This window comes from Lathamus discolor, chromosome 3, assembly GCF_037157495.1.
Source record: "Lathamus discolor isolate bLatDis1 chromosome 3, bLatDis1.hap1, whole genome shotgun sequence".
Lineage (NCBI taxonomy): Eukaryota > Metazoa > Chordata > Aves > Psittaciformes > Psittacidae > Lathamus > Lathamus discolor.
Window position 1 is genome coordinate 82501645 of NC_088886.1, and position 18187 is coordinate 82519831.

The 18187-nt window shown below is 41.7% G+C and overlaps 1 protein-coding gene across 1 annotated transcript in view; it reads left to right on the top strand.

Moving 5' to 3' along the window:
- Window positions 1–7843: 7843 nt before the first annotated feature.
- Window positions 7844–18187, top strand: part of INO80D (INO80 complex subunit D) — a 45945-nt gene continuing 35601 nt past the window's right edge. The window contains exons 1-4 of the mRNA XM_065670123.1: window positions 7844–8060; window positions 9405–9474; window positions 17281–17376; window positions 17494–17740. Of these exons, the coding sequence (XP_065526195.1) occupies window positions 17523–17740 (218 nt within the window). The 5' untranslated portion in view covers window positions 7844–8060; window positions 9405–9474; window positions 17281–17376; window positions 17494–17522. The remainder of the gene's footprint in view (window positions 8061–9404; window positions 9475–17280; window positions 17377–17493; window positions 17741–18187) is intronic.

The following is an 18187-nucleotide window of genomic DNA, read 5'->3' on the forward strand; positions in this document are numbered from 1 at the left end:
GAAATTACACAGGCTGGGCAAAGTATTGGAGCAAAAGTTACAGAAACAGGGTTATTCATGCAACTTAGTTCTGTTTATTAAGAAATTTACAGTTAGTGCTAGTACTTGCTGGTTCTGAAGTTGTAACCTCAGATTAAAGCAGAGTATTATGAGAAGGTGGCAATAAAAAGCTGGGATAGTGGGAGATGAACATTCTCAAAGTATTCTTGACTGTTTAAGTAAGGGCTTATTAGCTAGGCCGTACACTGCCTGAAGGGTCAGTTCTGCTGATGCAGCTAACCTGCCAGTGTAGTGTTGGCGGGTACATTTATCCGGACTCTGTTAGGGGTGGGCAGGGGGTTTATCCCATTTTATTTTAAAGCCAAGACCAGATCTGAAGGAGATCTTATTTCCCAAATGCAGCCCTAGTACCACCTGGTGGCCAACTGGCAGAATGCCTCTCTGGCTGCATCGTCTGTTATGGTTCACTAACCTTCATCTCTGCTTCCTGTGCATTTCTGCCTTCACAAACAGCATGACAAAGAACTGGCATGTGTCTGGGAGACAGATGGATAGGTTTAGTCATTAAGTATCCTCTCCACAAAGCACTGTGTGAACATAGCTCTTACATACAAGCAATTAACCCCAAACCTGGTTTAGATTAAATGTTGCCTTTATGTAGCCTTGTCTTCTGCAGAAGGCTATAGGGAATGGAGAAGGAAGAGGGTGTGTTAATGCAAGGTAAAACCATACTATGCACTTGAATTTTCAGGCAAATTTAGGGCAGGTTAACAGTCACCAGCAGTCAGATTAACAAACCTTGTCAAAATGCTGCAGGCAGATGTTAAGCATCTCAGTCTAACGATACAATTTTAAAACAAACAAAAGTTTAAAAACCCTGTTCAAATAGCCACCTTTCTGGAAGCACCGGTGTCCCATGGGTACATCCCTATAGTCCCAGAGGGAGACTGCTGTAAATCCTGGCTGATTTAGTGAGCCGCTTTGATAAAAAGAAACCAGAAAATGTGGTCCCAAATGGAAGTCAAGCCAAACTGAAGTATGTTCTCAGCAAGACAGCCAACAAAACTAGGCCATTCATAAAAAGTTGTGACTGATTTATTTTTTTTATGCATTTTGAAATATAGCTCAAGGCAGAAAAGGAAGTGTCTGCAGCATTTCCCTGGGAAGTAGGAGACGTAAGATCAATGCCCCTTCTGATGCTGATTAAAATCTTGCAAGACAGTGTCTGCTCTCTTCTTGGTTGGGGGATGTGCTGTGTGTTACTGTTGAAGCCTATAGAAAAGCAGCTCAGATACACACAGCTAAAAAAAAAAAAAATAGAGTGGCAGCCTGCCATCAGCCCTAATCCAAAGAGAAAAGATATAAAACCTCATCTCCATCCCTGTCCCCACAAAACACTCCAAACAATGGCTAATCCAAAACATCCTCTTCCAAAACAAGACCATCTCAATAATGATTTGTTGTGTTGACCTTAGAATATGCAATTAGATGAAGTCACCTCTAGTAATGAAGGGTTGAAAGACTGACTCTTTCAAGGCACTGACAGGACATGAACAGAGAAAGTGCTAACAAGCAAACTGATAGAACACAACTTGATTGTGACTACCATCATGGAAAAAAATCAACAATAAGCATGGAATTAAGGAGAGCAGGAAAAGTTAACGATTTCAGACACGTGAAGTAAGCTGTGAATCAGGATACAAGTACATGTTCTAATGGGGTAAGTTCTCCCAGAGTTACCCGAGAAGCTGCCTTGCTCAAGAAGCAGTTTTTAAATTCCCATTAAAAGAAAACCTGTTACTAATATGTTACTATAGATTATCATATAATTATTATTATTATCAAATGGGCTCAGCTACCTTTGGCACTGAAGTTCAGAGAGTCACATGGAAAACTCTGTTCAGAAACAAACATTGACTCCTTCACTGGGAGGGGAGCTCGTACAAATCACAGTCCTCTCTGTTGCATCTTCATCCAAAAGCCACTTTACAGTAACACATATTAGCTGATTGAATGTTGTCAGCAATGTGTCCCAAAGTACCTGGGTATCCCCAACAATCCACAGCTGAGCATAACAGAGAAATGGCACAGGGTCATAAGCAATGTACACAAACCCCTGCAGTTCAAACTAACATCAGCAAAGCCTGCTATACCAAACACTGTTAATGCTTCCCACTGGCTTCATTCAAGTATCAGTTCACAGTGTCTAATGCTGAGAAGCCTACTGAGATTTAGAGGCTGCTCTGTGTATCAAGACATACTATCTGGTAGAGACATCTCCTCCCTCTGGTGCTAACACGGAATTTTGAATATACTTAACTAATATTTCAAAGAAATAATTTCATTCCTTCTTGTCACCTTCTGTACACCTGTGACTGTGTTTGAAACAGATCAGAGATGAGAACCATGCATCAAAAAGAAACATACTGAAAGCAAAAAGCTTCATAGGTAACAAATAACTTACAAAATCCCCTGGAATCTCATGACCCTGGCCAGTAATTAAGCCTCATGCTTTGATGTTAACACCAACCATTTTTGAAAAAACCCTGTCCTGCATGCTTTTCATGTTTGAATTATCCATCACAGGCTATTCCACACCTTTGTTGAAAGCATCTTATGGCTACTCTCAGAAGACTTAAGGGATCGCTGATTTAGTCCACAGTGGGAATTCTCATCTTTCCAATCTGCAATGATGACCAAGGCCTGCTCTATCCTGAATGTAAATGAACAACTGAACTAATAGCAGAAAGAAGGACTGGTGATGAAGTGTATGGCTTCTTAACTGCTGCAATTACAGTTAATGAAATACCAACAGACAGCAGCAGACAGTAAAACTACAGTAGCATACTTTGAATTAACAGTAGGTTTTCCAGTAAAATGGGACTGTATTAGAGCATTCTGCTGGGACAGTTTATTCCATTCATGTGTCCTCTAATTAAAGAAGCCTTCATCTACAGATGCCTTTCCTGTACTCTGGACAACCTTCCCACAAATAACAGTCTTACTGTTTTGTCTTTGCTGAGCTTTAGGAAGATAATACCATTTATTTAATGTACAGTAACATACACATTGATGATGAACAGATTAGTAAGTCTGAGTTAATTACTATTTTCAGTACAGTTCACAATTAATGATATTATCGTGCAATAGCTAGCATACGTCTGCTCCCAACTGGCTATTTAAATATTAGTATATTTAGAACTATTTAGTTCTGCAACTACCCTCCTACTGAAGTCCACAGCTGGTTATGAAATCAGCTATCAGATGTGCTAGAGACAACCACTGCAATAAAATGATCATGTTAAACAACTGCTGAAAAGTAACAATAAGCATTTTTCAGTACTACTACTATGCTGGGCTTTACCGGTTAGCTTGACTCCAGAAATTACCACAACCAAACAAACCAGTACCACATAAAAGCTGCTGCTCAAGATGCTGCTTAGAAAAATGTATCAAGAATTTTGGTATTTATTTGTCACCCTCTTCAGTGTTTAAATACTACAAGATCTTCTATGGAAATGTGGCTGTATGTATAAAAGTCTCTAATGAACATCTACACAGAGTTGTTCCTCCCTTTCACAATATTCATCTGCATTTGAAATAAACTACTGATCCCTTTCACAAGCATTTGAAGATGCTGGAACTGTTCTTTCGAGGAATAATACCAAGACGCTGACGTTATAACACTATTTGCTGAAAACTCCAGACTCTTCACCACATGCAGTCTAAGTCATGCTCCAGAAATTCCTGAGGTCTACATTTAGGGCGCGTATGACCTTGTGAGAGAGTCAGGGTTCATTTCTTGATGCAGCTTCCTCCAGTAACTGGTATACAACCTAAAGCATCTATTCCATTACTTTTATTAGACTCACAAAGCTTATTCACTATGTCACTGTCCTCTGTCTCACTATTACTACCAGTGAGACACACCAGCAAAGTATGCCTCATTGGCCAGAAACTAGTCATTTAGGGAACATTAATGTTCTGTGACCACCCTGTGCGCAAGTGTGCAATGCGTTTACTGGCTGGAGCAGTTGGTCCAGGGATGTCGCCACTTTAAAGTCAAGGCAGACAGAAAGAATTTCCAGAATACAATTCTCTGTGTTTCTTTGTGTTTCTGATGTTTCTTTCTTTAGTATCACATGTCATCCTTGTATAGGAGTCTCAGAGTCCAATTCGTTCTCCAACGTTATTTCAGAGCACTGCTCTACTCTATCACAATGCTGCATCTCCCTATTCTTGTCCATAAAGATAAACAAACCTTTTTTTAAATCTTCTTTTCATTCTGCATTACTAAAACAAGCAGACTATGGTGCTTTAGGGTGTTACAGTGTAACACTGTATTGCCAGTAAAACAAGTAAAATAATATTTGCAATTTTTAGTAAGTTACTGAAAAGCAAATCCTTTTAATCCTCTCAGGTAAATAAACAAAGTTTGTTAAATAAACTCATCCATCTATAATGTACAGATTTTAACTTCTCTGTTGAATGATTACACAACAGTCCATGCAACTCGGATACAGTAATCTTTTTACTTTGTCCTCCTTAAAAGGCTGGGTTTTTTTAAGACACTAAAAAATATCTGATTTCCGCTTTTCTATTTTCTATTCCGAAGTAGATTCAGAATGTTTCTCAGTTCCCTTAGCATTAAGCTTCTGGATTGCAATTAACATACATCAAACAGATCTCAGTATGTCACCAAAATGTGTAATGCTACTATGATGCATGTTTAAATTTAGGCATGCAAGTAATCCGACTAAAGTCAGGATCTGCAAAGTCAAACACATAGCCAGAGACAGGGTTTACTATTGTTTCTGTGTTCAGGTTCTCAACTGCTTTCATTGCCATTTCTCTTAACATGTTGGATCATCTGCATCCCATTATAAAAAGAATACAAATACTATGATGCCCCTCAGTGGGCTGTACAGATATTCTCAAGAGTACCACAGAAAGACTCAGCATAGGCTGGTTGTTCATGGTGTGCCTTCTCTTCCCAAAACACTGCAATAAAGAGAACTTGAATTACAGTTGAATTATACTGAACTGCAGTTAAAAGAATCAATCTTCTTGTTTAGCATAATACCAGATACAAGAAATCACTTAGGATGGAAACTTGAATTTGGTATTCTAGCAAAACCCTACCAACTTTTAGGTGAGAGTTTTAATGCAAGTAAGTATTGAGTGACTCTTCAAACACTTCTGAATTACTAATCAGGCCTGCAAGCAATTGCAAAACTGGGATCTGAGAATTTGGCCCTTTATTAAAATAAAATAAGATGAAACACTAGTTTAATGCTGCCTTTGTTGAATTTCTGAATCAACTGAAATAATTTGAGTATTTCAAAAGTGTGGTTTTTAATTATCCCATATATGACCAACATTTGTAATCCCTGTCATTCCTGTAATGAATTTTAGATATAGAATATAAAAGTATTTTTTGCTTAAATATCTTACAAAAAGAATCATTATATGTCATGATCCAAAGCACAGTATAATGACTGGTAAGATTATAAAGTACTCTAATTAACGCATTACTTCTACACAAAACACAAAATCTTTTAAAATACAATCTAGGAGCAGCATATTTGATTATTTTTTGGTTTTCTAATGCCGGAGCAGAATAATGCATTTAATGGATTAATAATCTGATACAGAAAAACACCTCATGCAGTAACTCCACTGAATGCAACACTCCACAATACTAAAAAGTGCTGGGTAGACTAACCATCATTTAAAAAAATTCCTGCTGAACAAAAACTCTGAAGAAATTACAGAATGATTTTAAAAAGTTTCCAGTTTAAAAAGTTTCCGAACTTGGAATACTTGGAAATAGTGGTGAGGTTCTCTTCATCTAGTTGCAACTACTGAACAGTTAAGTCAGGATGTTTCAGGGGAGATATCTATAGATATCTGTTTAATTGTTGAAAGTCCTGGCCAAAGTTTAAAGTGTAATTCACATATATATTTTACTGAGGGTGATCGTGCACTCTCATCCCTGCCTGTGGCAGGGGGGTTGGAATAAGATGATCCTTAAGGTCCCTTCCAACCCAAAACCATTCTCTGGTTCTATACAGTTTGACTTAGAGACCAGCTGACTTTGAATTCAAATATAATTAAAACTCATTTATCTAAACGAAACCCCCACTATAAACACACAAACCACTCACTATACCGGCTAGGCAAACTCAGAATGTTTTGAAAAGGGAATGTATCTAAATTCAGGTTTTTTATTTTTTGTTTAAAGATTACCATAACTGAACTAAACCAACATATTTCAGGTTTGACAGCTGAGGGGGAGAGGTTGATAACACACTAAGTAGTAATTCAATACCTGCATTCTTATGACCTTAGTCTGACTGCAGTTCAATTAGTGTGTACCACCTGAATAATCGTTATAAATGGAAAAAAAAATTAAATACCTTTTTTTTTTTTTAATGTATATCTTATTTGTTTTCTAATTATTTCTTCTTCGGTTCAGGACAAATAATCTTTGCAGTTCACCTCTGAGCAAGGCTGTGCATAATCTTATTGCAAGAAACATTATCACAGGTCTGCTGAGCACAGTGATCAATGTCTTCACCCATAGATACACCATAGCATCTCACACGGTTTTCACAACATTTCTTATATTCTTTTACTATAAATAGTAAAAATAAATAGTAAATGGTCTAATAAAAACATCTGCAACAAAGAAAAACACAACTATTTTATATTACAAGATACTGTAATATAAATTTAGAGCATTTCTCAACTCTGTAAAGAAGTCAGGAATATTATTATTCATAAATACCAGGAACAAAGCCCCCAAATCAATGCAGTAACTTGAACTAAAACTAATTTTAGAAGGCTGCAAAACGCTTTGAAAGCATTAAAACCAAAACTCAACCAAATTTCTTCCTATGAGATTTATTTTTTCACATCCCATCCTGAAAGGCAGACAATGCTACATTTATTAGCAGGTTAGCAGAATTTCTCTGATAATATATCACAGGTTCCACTCACCTGCATTAAATCCCCCACAGCTCCTCTACATGACCTATTCTAGGAATAAAAAAGAAAACCCCAAAACACCAACCAACAGAAACACCCAAACAACACCCCCCCCCCCAAAAAAAACAACAAACAAAACCAAAACCAACCAAACACAAAAAACCCACAACACCCCAAAAGTAAAACCTTGCTGGTTGCTTCCTACCTGTACATTGTTTTATTCACATTGCTTTAAGAGAAAGACATAACAGTACAGTTACACCGAACTATCCCATGTCAACCTCAGCTGTTCTACTGAAAAGCGACCAAAAAAGTTACACTAACTTTTACAATTACACATTAATTTTAAATCACACAACAACAAAGTTATCAACTTTATGCATTATAGAAAAAAATACGAATTTTTAATTTTTGAAGAAAAAGTTACTAAAAATGTATTTTTTACCGTACCTCCTTTAATATTTTTTTTTTTCCAGAAAGCTGATCTTAACAGGTTACAAAGAAAATTATTTCTTCAGCCACACGCCTTTGTATTTTATTTTTATTTAAAATAAAATGCCACATAAATGATAAAAAACCTGCTTTTGGCCATTTGGCTCCCTCCCGCAAACTGACACTTTATAAAAACCTTCCGTACTTTTTTTCCCCCTCCCTCTCTCCCTCTTTACTACCTCCAAGATGGTAGGAAAGTTGTTGTTTTGGAGGGCAGAGGAGCCGCTCTCTGATGTTATGTCCTCGCAGTGCCTGTAGTGGTGCTGTAGGAGGCTGCTGGCTCTCTTCTTGAGCAGCCCCAGCAGCCCTGCCTTCTTTGCTGGAGAATATATTCAGGGATTCCCCTTAATAATCACCTACCCTCTGAGCACTTTGTAGTTTTAAAATAATAAAGAGCCCCCAAAGCTTCCTCCCCACAAAAAGCAGGATCTTCTCAGAGCCAGGGGGGCAGCAGCTCCACAGCACAGAGCCTGAGCCCATTCCCAGTCCCTCTGCTGGGGAGGAAACTCTGATCTGTCAGCCCAACAGAGGGAAAGGGGGGAGAGGAGAGAGAGGAGAAAAAAAAAGCAGCTGGAAAGGTAAGCCAGGCCCGGCCTGTATCCCCGGGCTCGCGTAGCGCGGCAGGCGGTGCGAAGGGTGCAGGGCGGGCGGGGAGGCGGTCTACGTGAGGCCGGGGATCGGCCGGGGCGGTGTAGGCCGCAGCGGGGGGAGAGGGGAGCCGGGGGGGGTTCGAGGCTTTCGGGCGCCGAGAGGATCGCCGAAGGGGGGTGAGACGGTCGCCAGGGACCAGCGGGAGGGTCGGGGTGCGGCGCGGCGGCGCCTATGCCCGGGAGGTGAAGGGCGGCTGGGGAGAACGGAGGCGGGGGGGCGCTAGGCCTCAGCGCGGCGCGGCCCGGCCGCTCCGCTCCCCGCCCTGCCGGGCCCCCCGCGCCGGGCCCCGGGCCCAAAGCGGGCCGAGCCCTGCCGCCGCCGGAGCTTGGCGACTTGGGGGAGGCGGCGGGGACGCTTCTGCCGGGGCCACTTCCCCCCCCACCCCTCCGGCGCGGGGCGGCGGGGCCAGGGGCGCCGCGGGACGGGACGGGGGGCTGGGGGCGGCATTAATTTGCCGGAACGACTTTTAATGAGCGGTGGTGGCCGGTGGCGGGGGGGGGGGGGCACCCCTTCCCCCAGCCCGGCCCGGGGCTGCCGTGGGGGAGGCGGTGCCGGTCCCGCGGGGCGTGCGGGGCCGCGCCGGCCGCGGCCTGGAAAGTTTCGCGGCGTTTTTAGGGTGCTTCCCCCGCCGCCGCCGCCGTCCGCCCCGCGGCCGTGGGGACGGAGCCGGCGGGGAGGGGGCGCCGCGGCCGCGGCTCCCCTCCACGCCCGTCCCGTTCCCTCCCCCCCCCCCCCCTTCCTCCCCGTCGGTGAACCCCCTCGCCCGGGCCGGTGTGGGGCTGACTGGCCTCACAACTTTTTGGGGAGGGGGTGGGGAGGTGGTATTGGGGGTGTGGGGAGGCCGTCGGAGTGCGCCCCCCGCCCTGTAAGCTGCCGGCACATGGGGGTCCCGGACCAGCCCCGTTAGCTGGGGGGTGAGGGGCAGGGGCGAGGGGCTGCCTCGGCCTCGCCTTTGCGACCCGCCACGTGCGGGGCGGGCAGCCCCCTCAGCGCGGCCGGGGTCCCTCAGCCACCCACACTGGCATCAGCAGGACTGAGCCAACAGCCGCCTGGCCCCGCAGCCGCAGGAAGGGATCACCTCAGCGGCCCCTACCCGGCAAAGGCTGTGTCTGGATTTGGGCCCTGGGCCCCTGTCATGTCCCCGCTGGGGGACCCTGGCTGTGCCCACGGGTCCGGGTCCCACTGGGGTGCGGGGGGGGGGGTCCCTGTGAGGTGCTGCTGCCCCCCGGGACTGAAAATGAAGGGATCCTTTTTTCTTCTGTTGTTTGCAGGGAAAAGAACGTCTGGTAGTTGTGAAGTGAGTCCACTGGAAAGCCCACCAACGCGCTTCACCCCGCACAGGTGAAATAGCTCCGGTTTATAGTGTGGGAGGTGCCTGGGTTTGGTCAAATGCTGCTTGCTGTGTCTTCTGGCTCGAAATGCTAATGGCTCTGTACAGGTAGCCTCTAGTGAGTTTAGGAAATTAAAGTCACGCTTACCTTAAAGCCTTGTATTATACCATCTGAGTAAGAAACGTAGATCTGTAGTTGCTTCTAACTTTGTTACCTAACAACATGCGGTAGAGGTTTATTTTAAGGCTGTTCTCAATTCTTGAGGTTTGGTAGACTTAAAATTGGCAAATTTAGGGCAACGCATTGGTCCTTTGTAGTTGAGTACCTTCTCCTATGGACACCCCTGTGCTGGCAGTGTTTCACACTGGGGCGGTCCATACCCACCAGGTACCACTGCAGATGCCTGAAGCAGAGCGCCCGTATTCTGTGTTGTCACTTAACAGCCTGGTAGCATTTCCACAGCCATCTTCAGCCTTTTATATGGTTTATTTGTAATACATACATGTATCAGACAAGTTTTATTCGTCATAAATTATCTGCAGAAAGCAACCCAAAATTTACCTAGTGGGAGCTACTTTGATGTTCCAGTGTTGCTACGATGAGTGAATTGATCTGTACGTAGGGCCTGGTCCTACAGAGTTGTGTGTACCGTGTTCTTACAGTATGGGAAATCCTCAGGAGGTACAGATTTTTGTAATATCATATTGAAACTTTGATAGCTCATTACTGCTAAAAGGCAGCTCTGTGAGGAGCTCTGCTCCTTTATTGAGTATTCATACCGAACCAAGAATGATATTCCTGTATTGTGTGAAAATGAACCTGTTATTCTTTGCAATATTTGGTCTAAAAATAAGACTGAGGCATTTTGTTTAACCTCATATGCAAGTGCAGATTGTCTGTTATTTGAATAAATAAAAGACTTGGACTTACAGCCTTTTTTTTGTTCAAGTACAGATGTAAAGTATGCTGTGGTATGTTTAGTCTCTGCTTTCTCTCAGGATCATGGTTTGATACTTTGAGATAACGTTTTAAAGTACATTTCTGCAATGTCGCAATGGCCTAATGTTCCGTTTGTTGCTGCATCTGATTGAAGGCCGCCTTTCTGCAGCCCCTCTCACCCTGCGTCTCTCAACGTGGGGCCTGTTTACAGCCACACTGAAAATAAGTGTGTTTCTGTGCAAGCACGAGAATCTGTCTGTGAGGATGTGATTGCGGGACTGGGGCCTGTGACCTTCTGCTCACTTAGAGAAATCCTTGTTGGAAAGACTTTCAAAGATAAGGAGCCTGTCTAGACCCTTAGATCGGGAATAGCCATGTATAGGAAATTATTTTATTGAAGTCTGTAGGAATGTGCTCTTAGCAACAGTTTCGAATCTTCCTACTTAACATCTTTTCTCTTTATATATCCTTTGCATTTTCCAGAATTCCTAGAGTCTTAAATGGTTGTTGGTTTTTAGGCTTTGGGCTATCGTTGTCACATTTTCTGTATGGTACTGTTCATCAGATGAGTGAATCAGCTGAAGTTAAAATTCCTGCCTAAGTTTTGTGTAGGAAAACAGAAGAATCTGTTCAGTTTTGGAACAGAAAGAATTATTTTTCCCTCCTCTTAGTTATGTTTTCTGATGTTGATTGAAACTTGTTACAAGTCTGTAAGTTTTCTAGCCATTACTGTTATTGGGAATAATACTTAAATTTAATTCTCTATTTATTGCAGTATAATCTATGTTCCCAGTATTGCCTAAAATACACTGCTGCTTTTCTGTTAATACATCTGACATCCTTATGCAATATAAACTGCCTTTTTGCACAGTTGAGGTTATAAGCTTTCAAAAAAGGCAGAATGAGGACACCATTGCTGCTTCTATCTTCCTAGGTAGATTTTAACAAGTGAAAAGAAGTAGTCCGAAACATGATTCCAGGTGGTAACTAAAAATGTCTAGTAAGATCTTAACATACTACAGTGCCTGGATATGTCAGGCACTTGCATGTGTGTGGAGTACCTTGACTTGTGTGTGGCTTTTCAGAGATCTTCTTGAGTAACGATTGTACTATAGTTAAAAAAAGCGTTCCCTACAGGAACTCTTGTAGTTGACTTTGTTTGCTGTCTCAATTTGGATGCTTTTACTAACAAAAAGACTTGTTTTCAGAATTATAGTAAGCTTGGTTTGGTAGCTTAGCATAGTAGAGAATTGAGCTGTTAAATGACCAGAACTAAGCCAAAGTTATGGTTAGATCATAGAACAGGGACAAAAGTTGTAACTTCATTGTGTTGATGCCAACCACAATTCAATGTGGTGCGGCTTCTCTTGACAGAACAGAGCACTTCACAGAGAGGTACTAGTTGCCTAAAGTCTCTTAGTATGAAATAGGAAAAAGGAATGTGTTTTCTCTCTAATGATATAATTTTTACTAATACTGACTGAAAGGTTTTACTGTAAAGTAGCTTTAAATGCTTGTCTTTTTGAAATGATTTTTATGGTCTCTGTTCATCTCTGAAGAGTGGATGTGAGTCCGCGTTGCCCAAACATCTTCGAATCTCTATATTTAGTGTTAGTTTCAGCAAAAAGGTCGGGCAATGACAGTGCAAGGAATTGTTCTTTCTTGGTCAAGTTGAGGAATCAACAAAACTACTGCTTATGCTGTTTGTGTTTGTGGAAAAACTGACTTTTTGGAGATCCACGTTCCACTTCTGGCCCCAAGCTGCTGGTTTAGGAAACATATGTAGATGATTATACCTTGTCTGTGAGATTTCATGAAGACACCAAGAAATTTAACATGAAACTTGTGCTAGTATTAGCAAATGCCAAACAACACAGTAAAGACTTCTTTAATCGTGGCTTTTGTTTGGATGCAGTGTGCGAAGCTCAGAGTTCAGTCCTCTTAATTATACATCTTTTAACCACCGACATATAATTGCCTTGCAATTTACAATGCATTTGGGAATTCCATTGCCTAAAAGGGTCTTACGTACGTTGAATGTCAAGTTCTGAGCATACATTTAAGAACGTTTCCAGCCCACATGATTTAAAATATTCTAATACTCTCAGCACAGTGTTTCCTCGAAATTACGGGTTGAGTTTTGGGGCTGTAATACTTTGGGCTTTCTAATAGTGACTAAGCCGTTAACTTCTCTGTAGACTACAGATGATGTCAGGTACCAGATTTCTGTATGACAAAGTGCTGATATTCAGGATGGTTTAGCAAAGATTGCCTCTCAAAGTTTGCTGTTGTGCCGTTTTCCAGCCTCTCTGAAGGACTGTTTAACTGTTTTGGGAGAGGGTGTGTGGAGTGCGGAGCTGCAGCTTTGTTGTCTTGGAGCTGATGCGCGCTGCAAGGGAAATGATTATGCCTGCTTGCCAGTACTAAAAGCAGTTGGGAGCTGGCTTCTTCCTGTGTGTGACAGCAGGTACAGACGGTTGTGCAGGTGTGTACCTGTATGTATTTAAGTCTTTCATTTCTCTCATTGCAGTCACTTTGCAAACCACCTTCTGGTGTCTTACTGACCACCAGTGGCTGCAGTCAGCAAGACAAGTAGCTCTGCTCTAAGTGATGATGTCACAGAGTGTGGCTTTGCTCTGTGTCCTGTCTGTCCTTGCTGTAAAGTCTTGCTGGGATGCTGTGTTTCTTGGTCTTCACATGTACAGATAGGGCTTTCGCCAGAGGGTTAAGACTTTCTTCCAGTCAGCTGCTCAGGAATAAAAAACGAGAGAAGGGGAGAAACGAGTGTGTTATAAAATTACAAATGTTAATGGTAACCCCGTAAGAACATAAATGCACTGCACTGCTGGGTCCGATTAGGGGTTGATCCAACCTAGTATTTTGTCTTGGGTAGTAGGAGTAAATGATGCTATTTAGGAAGAGCATGAAGACCCAGCCACTTTAAGTGTTTCCTTCTCCACCATCCATATTTGTTAAATTAGACAGGCAGCAGGTACATCACTTATGTCCCCACTGTCTATGAATTTTTCTATTGTTTTTTTGAACCTGATGATACATCTATAGCCTCTTGTGACAACAAGGTCTAGCAGTTCACTACCCATGAGTGGTAAAAATGAAGTGCTACTTTAATGTCTTGAGTCAATCTCTTACTAGCTTCATGAAGTGCCCGTAGTTCTAATATTGTGTGATATGATATACAATTGTTCTGTATTGACCTTATCCCCTACCAGGATTTTTTAAACCTCACTCATGTCTTACGTGATTTGGCAACGACACACATACTTTTTTTTTTTTATTATTCTCTGTTCTTTACCCTGTTGCTTCTGACCAGCTCAAAACCTTTTATTCAGAATCATTTGTTTTAAGGAAAATTAAGGTTCCTTAAGAAGCAGCCTCTGGTTTCTCCATGGGTTGTGGCTAAAGCTAGTTTGAGCATATGCAGGCATAAGCTATGTTTCTGTGCAGGCGTAAGTTATGTTTCTGTTGAACCTTTCTACATCTTCAATGTAGAGTGTAAATGCAAAACCCAAAACAGCTTCCGGAAAGTTTTGTTCCCTGGTATATTTTTGCAGTGAAGTACAGCTGCTTGAGCATTTGATTTTTTCCAGGGGAAGTCCATGTTTCCGTCATCTCTTACTGAATCCTGTGGGACAAAAATAGTTTCTCCCCCACCCACTGTTTAGCTAAGTGTAGTTTCAGTTCTCTTCAGCTAAGCGACATGTGTCTATTCCATGCTTGTGCTACTTTTTTGTGTAGCAACAAAAAGCTCTGTTAAGAACTCCTGTATATTTTGTTCAAAATAAAGTATGCCATCAGATTAAATCATAATCAGTAGATTCAGAAATCTTTGTTATTTATATATATAAATATATATATGGTATGCTATGGAATTAATAAATAAAAAAAGCTTTTTTTTTTTAGATTATGTACAACCTCAGTCTCTGATCCTGCCAGTGTATACACATAGCACCACTGTCTTTTGGGAAGTCTATGTAGGAAACTACCAATAAAGATACAATTGCAAGTTTGAGAGAGTTGCTGTAGGCTTTTTTAATGTAACATTGGCTGCTAGGTGTATTAGCTTTGCTTTTGTTTGTTGCACTAATTGATTCCTGTCAGGATTTTTAACATGGTTGTATTTGCATGAGCATCTCTTAGTATATATATAGACCCCAAAATTGATGTTCATGCTCATTGATTTCCCTGAGGAGTATTGTCAGTATTTTTGCTTAAATGTTTCATACGGCATTGTACTTGCACCCTGTATCTTTCAGACAAACGAGAAGTAAAATACTGTGCCTGCCTTGACACAGTCAAGTTAAATGCAAAAATAAAACTTATAATTATGAGTTAAATCCAAAAGTAAGACTGGGGGCACAAGAATAAATCCAGGATTATAGTGGCTGGGAACTGTGGAGCAGTTTCTTTACAGAAGCTTAACGGAAGCACATCAGGTATATATTTCTTGCTGGTTGCTTTGGAATGTTCTGAGGTACTCTTTTTCTTTGGTCTGCTGCTTGATAACCTTCAGAAAAGAAACGTTGCTGGGTTGTGCAGAAAAGGAGAAGGTCATTGATCTGTCAAAAGCTCTGCAAAGCATGGTAGTAGCTTGAAAGAAGGTGGTAAATAAAACAGAAATAGCAGCACGTGAGTCACTCCAGCTGAAAGATGCGCTCATTCTGTCAAATTTTTCATCCTGTCCAGTATGCCACCAAATAAAAGCTTCAGTTGTGTGTATGGGATGCAATTAGTTAAGACTAAGGCAACCTTTTTGCTGCCGTAGTAATGGAGGAGGCTGTATCTCAAACATATGGGACCCAAACCCAGATCACAGCTCCTGTACTGAGCACGTCACCATGGGATTAATGTTTTTCTTTCATGTTGTTACTGAAGTGTATGTCAGTATCTGCCGTAAAGGTGTCTGAAAGGATTATTTGCTTCCTAGCATGCCAAAGAAGAGAGGGTTCCCTCTTTCCGTTCTGTATGTATGAAGAGCATGGCCAATGGTGAACTTTATTGTTCTTAATACTGATGTGTTGTTAAGAGTCATACTCCAATGATTGATTTCAAATATATATAGTACGTGCTCCTTGCTTTCATGTACTCATAATGCTTGCAGGCATTGAGGGAAGTTGGGAAAGGTGATTGGAACTGGATTAGATATCTCTGCTTGTGTTGTGGCTGTCCAGTATAAACAAAACGGGAGGCCTCTACCCCTGGGGTTGTGTGCTTGCATGTGTGCGTGGAAAGGGAATTTTGCATGAAGAGGAAATGCGAAACGATCCTTATTATTGTCAAATGATTAATCAGGTCACTTGAGCTAGTTATGTTTTGTAGTGCATCTCCATTCTGTCTGCTGTGCATGCCGCACATGTACATGTACAACTGTTTCAGTAATTTTAAGTGTGTTTAAAAATTTTTAGTAGTCTTCTGCCCTTCTGCTCCTAGATAATATGCTAATGTAAGGCCTGGTTTATACAGTTTACTGTTAGAGGTGTGATAGGGTGTTTTGTTTTGCCCTGGTGACCTGAAGTTGCTTTTGTAGGTCCTCCAGTGCCATAGTGTTTTTCATTTTCTCACAGTACATTTACACAGTGGAAAGTGAAGCCTTATACCTTCATAAGAGGAAACTGCATCTTTCCTGAAAAGTCTGTGCAGGTTTCCTCCTTGCACTCATGTTCTTGCCATTTCGGGCTTTGGGAATGAGTAAGTTGATTGCGGTGCTAATCTGACAAATAAGTACATTTGTCACATGCCTCTGATTTAGAATGTATTTCCTCATTATCACCTCTATGTACATTCATTTGCTTGGTATATGACACATGAAACTGAACTGAGTGATGAATATACCATGTTTAAAAGAGTTTATTCCAGTGAATGTATGGTGTTTCAAAGAGTTTATTCCAGTACTTTTGGGATGGCCTTTCTGAATAAGAGCTGCCTTTTGAAGGCTAAGCTGAGTGTAGCTGAGTAGCTGCAGAATATGTGTACTGTTAATTTTATTTGAAGCTACTTTGGGTTTGTTTGTTTTCTTTGTTTCTTTGTTTGGGTTTTTGTTTGCTTGTTTGTTTGTTTAAAGATGATTGCCAAAGACTCCATAGTGTTGGGAAATGAAAAGTATTACTATGATTGCATGGGTTTGCACTGTAGGAGTCTATTTTAGAGTGAGGAAAAAACCCCAGCCTCTTGCTGAAATATTTCAGCTCTCCTGGCATTGATGGGAGTACTTTCTTTGACATTATTAATGCTCACATTTACCTAAAATTAGTACAAGGAGGTAGGAAAAGCTCTGAAGAGCCATGGTGACCTCAGGAAAGACTGCATATTGATGCTTGCAGAAGCTGCGGGCAGCCACAAACTCTGAAGACTGTTTATCAGTAATGGTCTTCATGGCAAAGAAAGCTTTAAAACCAAAAAAGCTTTTTTGCACTGCCTGATGAAATTTAAAATTTTGCAGAGCAGGGGTAGTCACCAGCCTTTTTGTAAGGAGGTGCTTGAAGTAAAACCCCTGCATTCATATGGGTTAATTATCATTCAACTTGATTCCTGAAAGCAAGTGATCTAATCTGACACTTAACCTTTTTCAACTTGTAGCTTCCAGTCGCTTTATGGTAGATGAGTAGAGTTTTGTTTAACAGATTTAAGTGTGGTGGCAGTAGCATTATCCCCCCTCCCCCCCCCCCCCCCCCAATAATTTCCTTTCATGGTTTCCAAAGATCTGTGAATACTGATTGAAAGCTATTGTGCTAGCGGATTTGGCTTATTGGGTGCTAGCTGAACCACAGGTTTAGTGACTGCACTTGGCCACTTAGTTCTTAAGCAGTAATGATATCTATTTTATTCTGTCTGACTTTGACCTTTTTGATATTTTCCTTAGACAATCTGCTTCATCTTGATTCATCATCATTCCAGGATAGAGGTGTCCTTGGGGCTCTCTCTTAACACTGATATGGTACAGAAGATTTAAAATCAGGTATTGTTCCCACCTTGTCCCTTTTTCCCACCAAAATGAAACACACAATCTAGAACTGAATGCCTTTTATTTCCCCCCCCCCTTATGTGATTTGTCTTAATATTATGATTCTTTCAGCTGATGTTCACAAGGAATAGAGTCACGTGATGTATGAAGGCAAACACATACACTTCTCTGAGGTTGACAATAAGCCCTTGTGCTCATATAGCCCCAAACTGTGCAAGCAGAGGCGACTTAACGGCTACGCCTTCTGTATCAGACACGTTCTGGAGGACAAGACTGCCCCCTTCAAGCAATGTGAATATGTGGCCAAGTATAACAGCCAACGCTGCACCAACCCCATCCCCAAATCTGAGGATCGTAGGTGAGTTGTGGTTACCTGTTACAAAGTGGTAAGTGGCTGGGACATAGGCATGAGCTTTCTTTTAAGATGCTGCCTGGTTTCAGAGTGAGGAAGGAACTGACCTAAGTGGATTGAATTCCAGGAGGGAATTTTTTAACAATTTTAACACCAGTAAACTGTGTTTTATTTTCTGTGGGAGCCAAGTACTCAGGAGACAATAACGTGCTGCCAAGGAAGTTTCTGGGAGTTTTTTTGCTTTTCTCAAATTCACTATAAACTGTGGATCAAACCTACTATGCACTACCTGCTGTTCTAATTAATTTGCTCTGTCACTCACAGTATATGCTCTTAGAAAGGCCTGCTTGTTTGGCCAGCTGTGCCAAAAGCACACTTCCATCTGCTTTTTCATGACAAACGGTTGAAAATGCATACCTTCTGGGCTTTGGGAGCAGTGACACATGGGGGCAA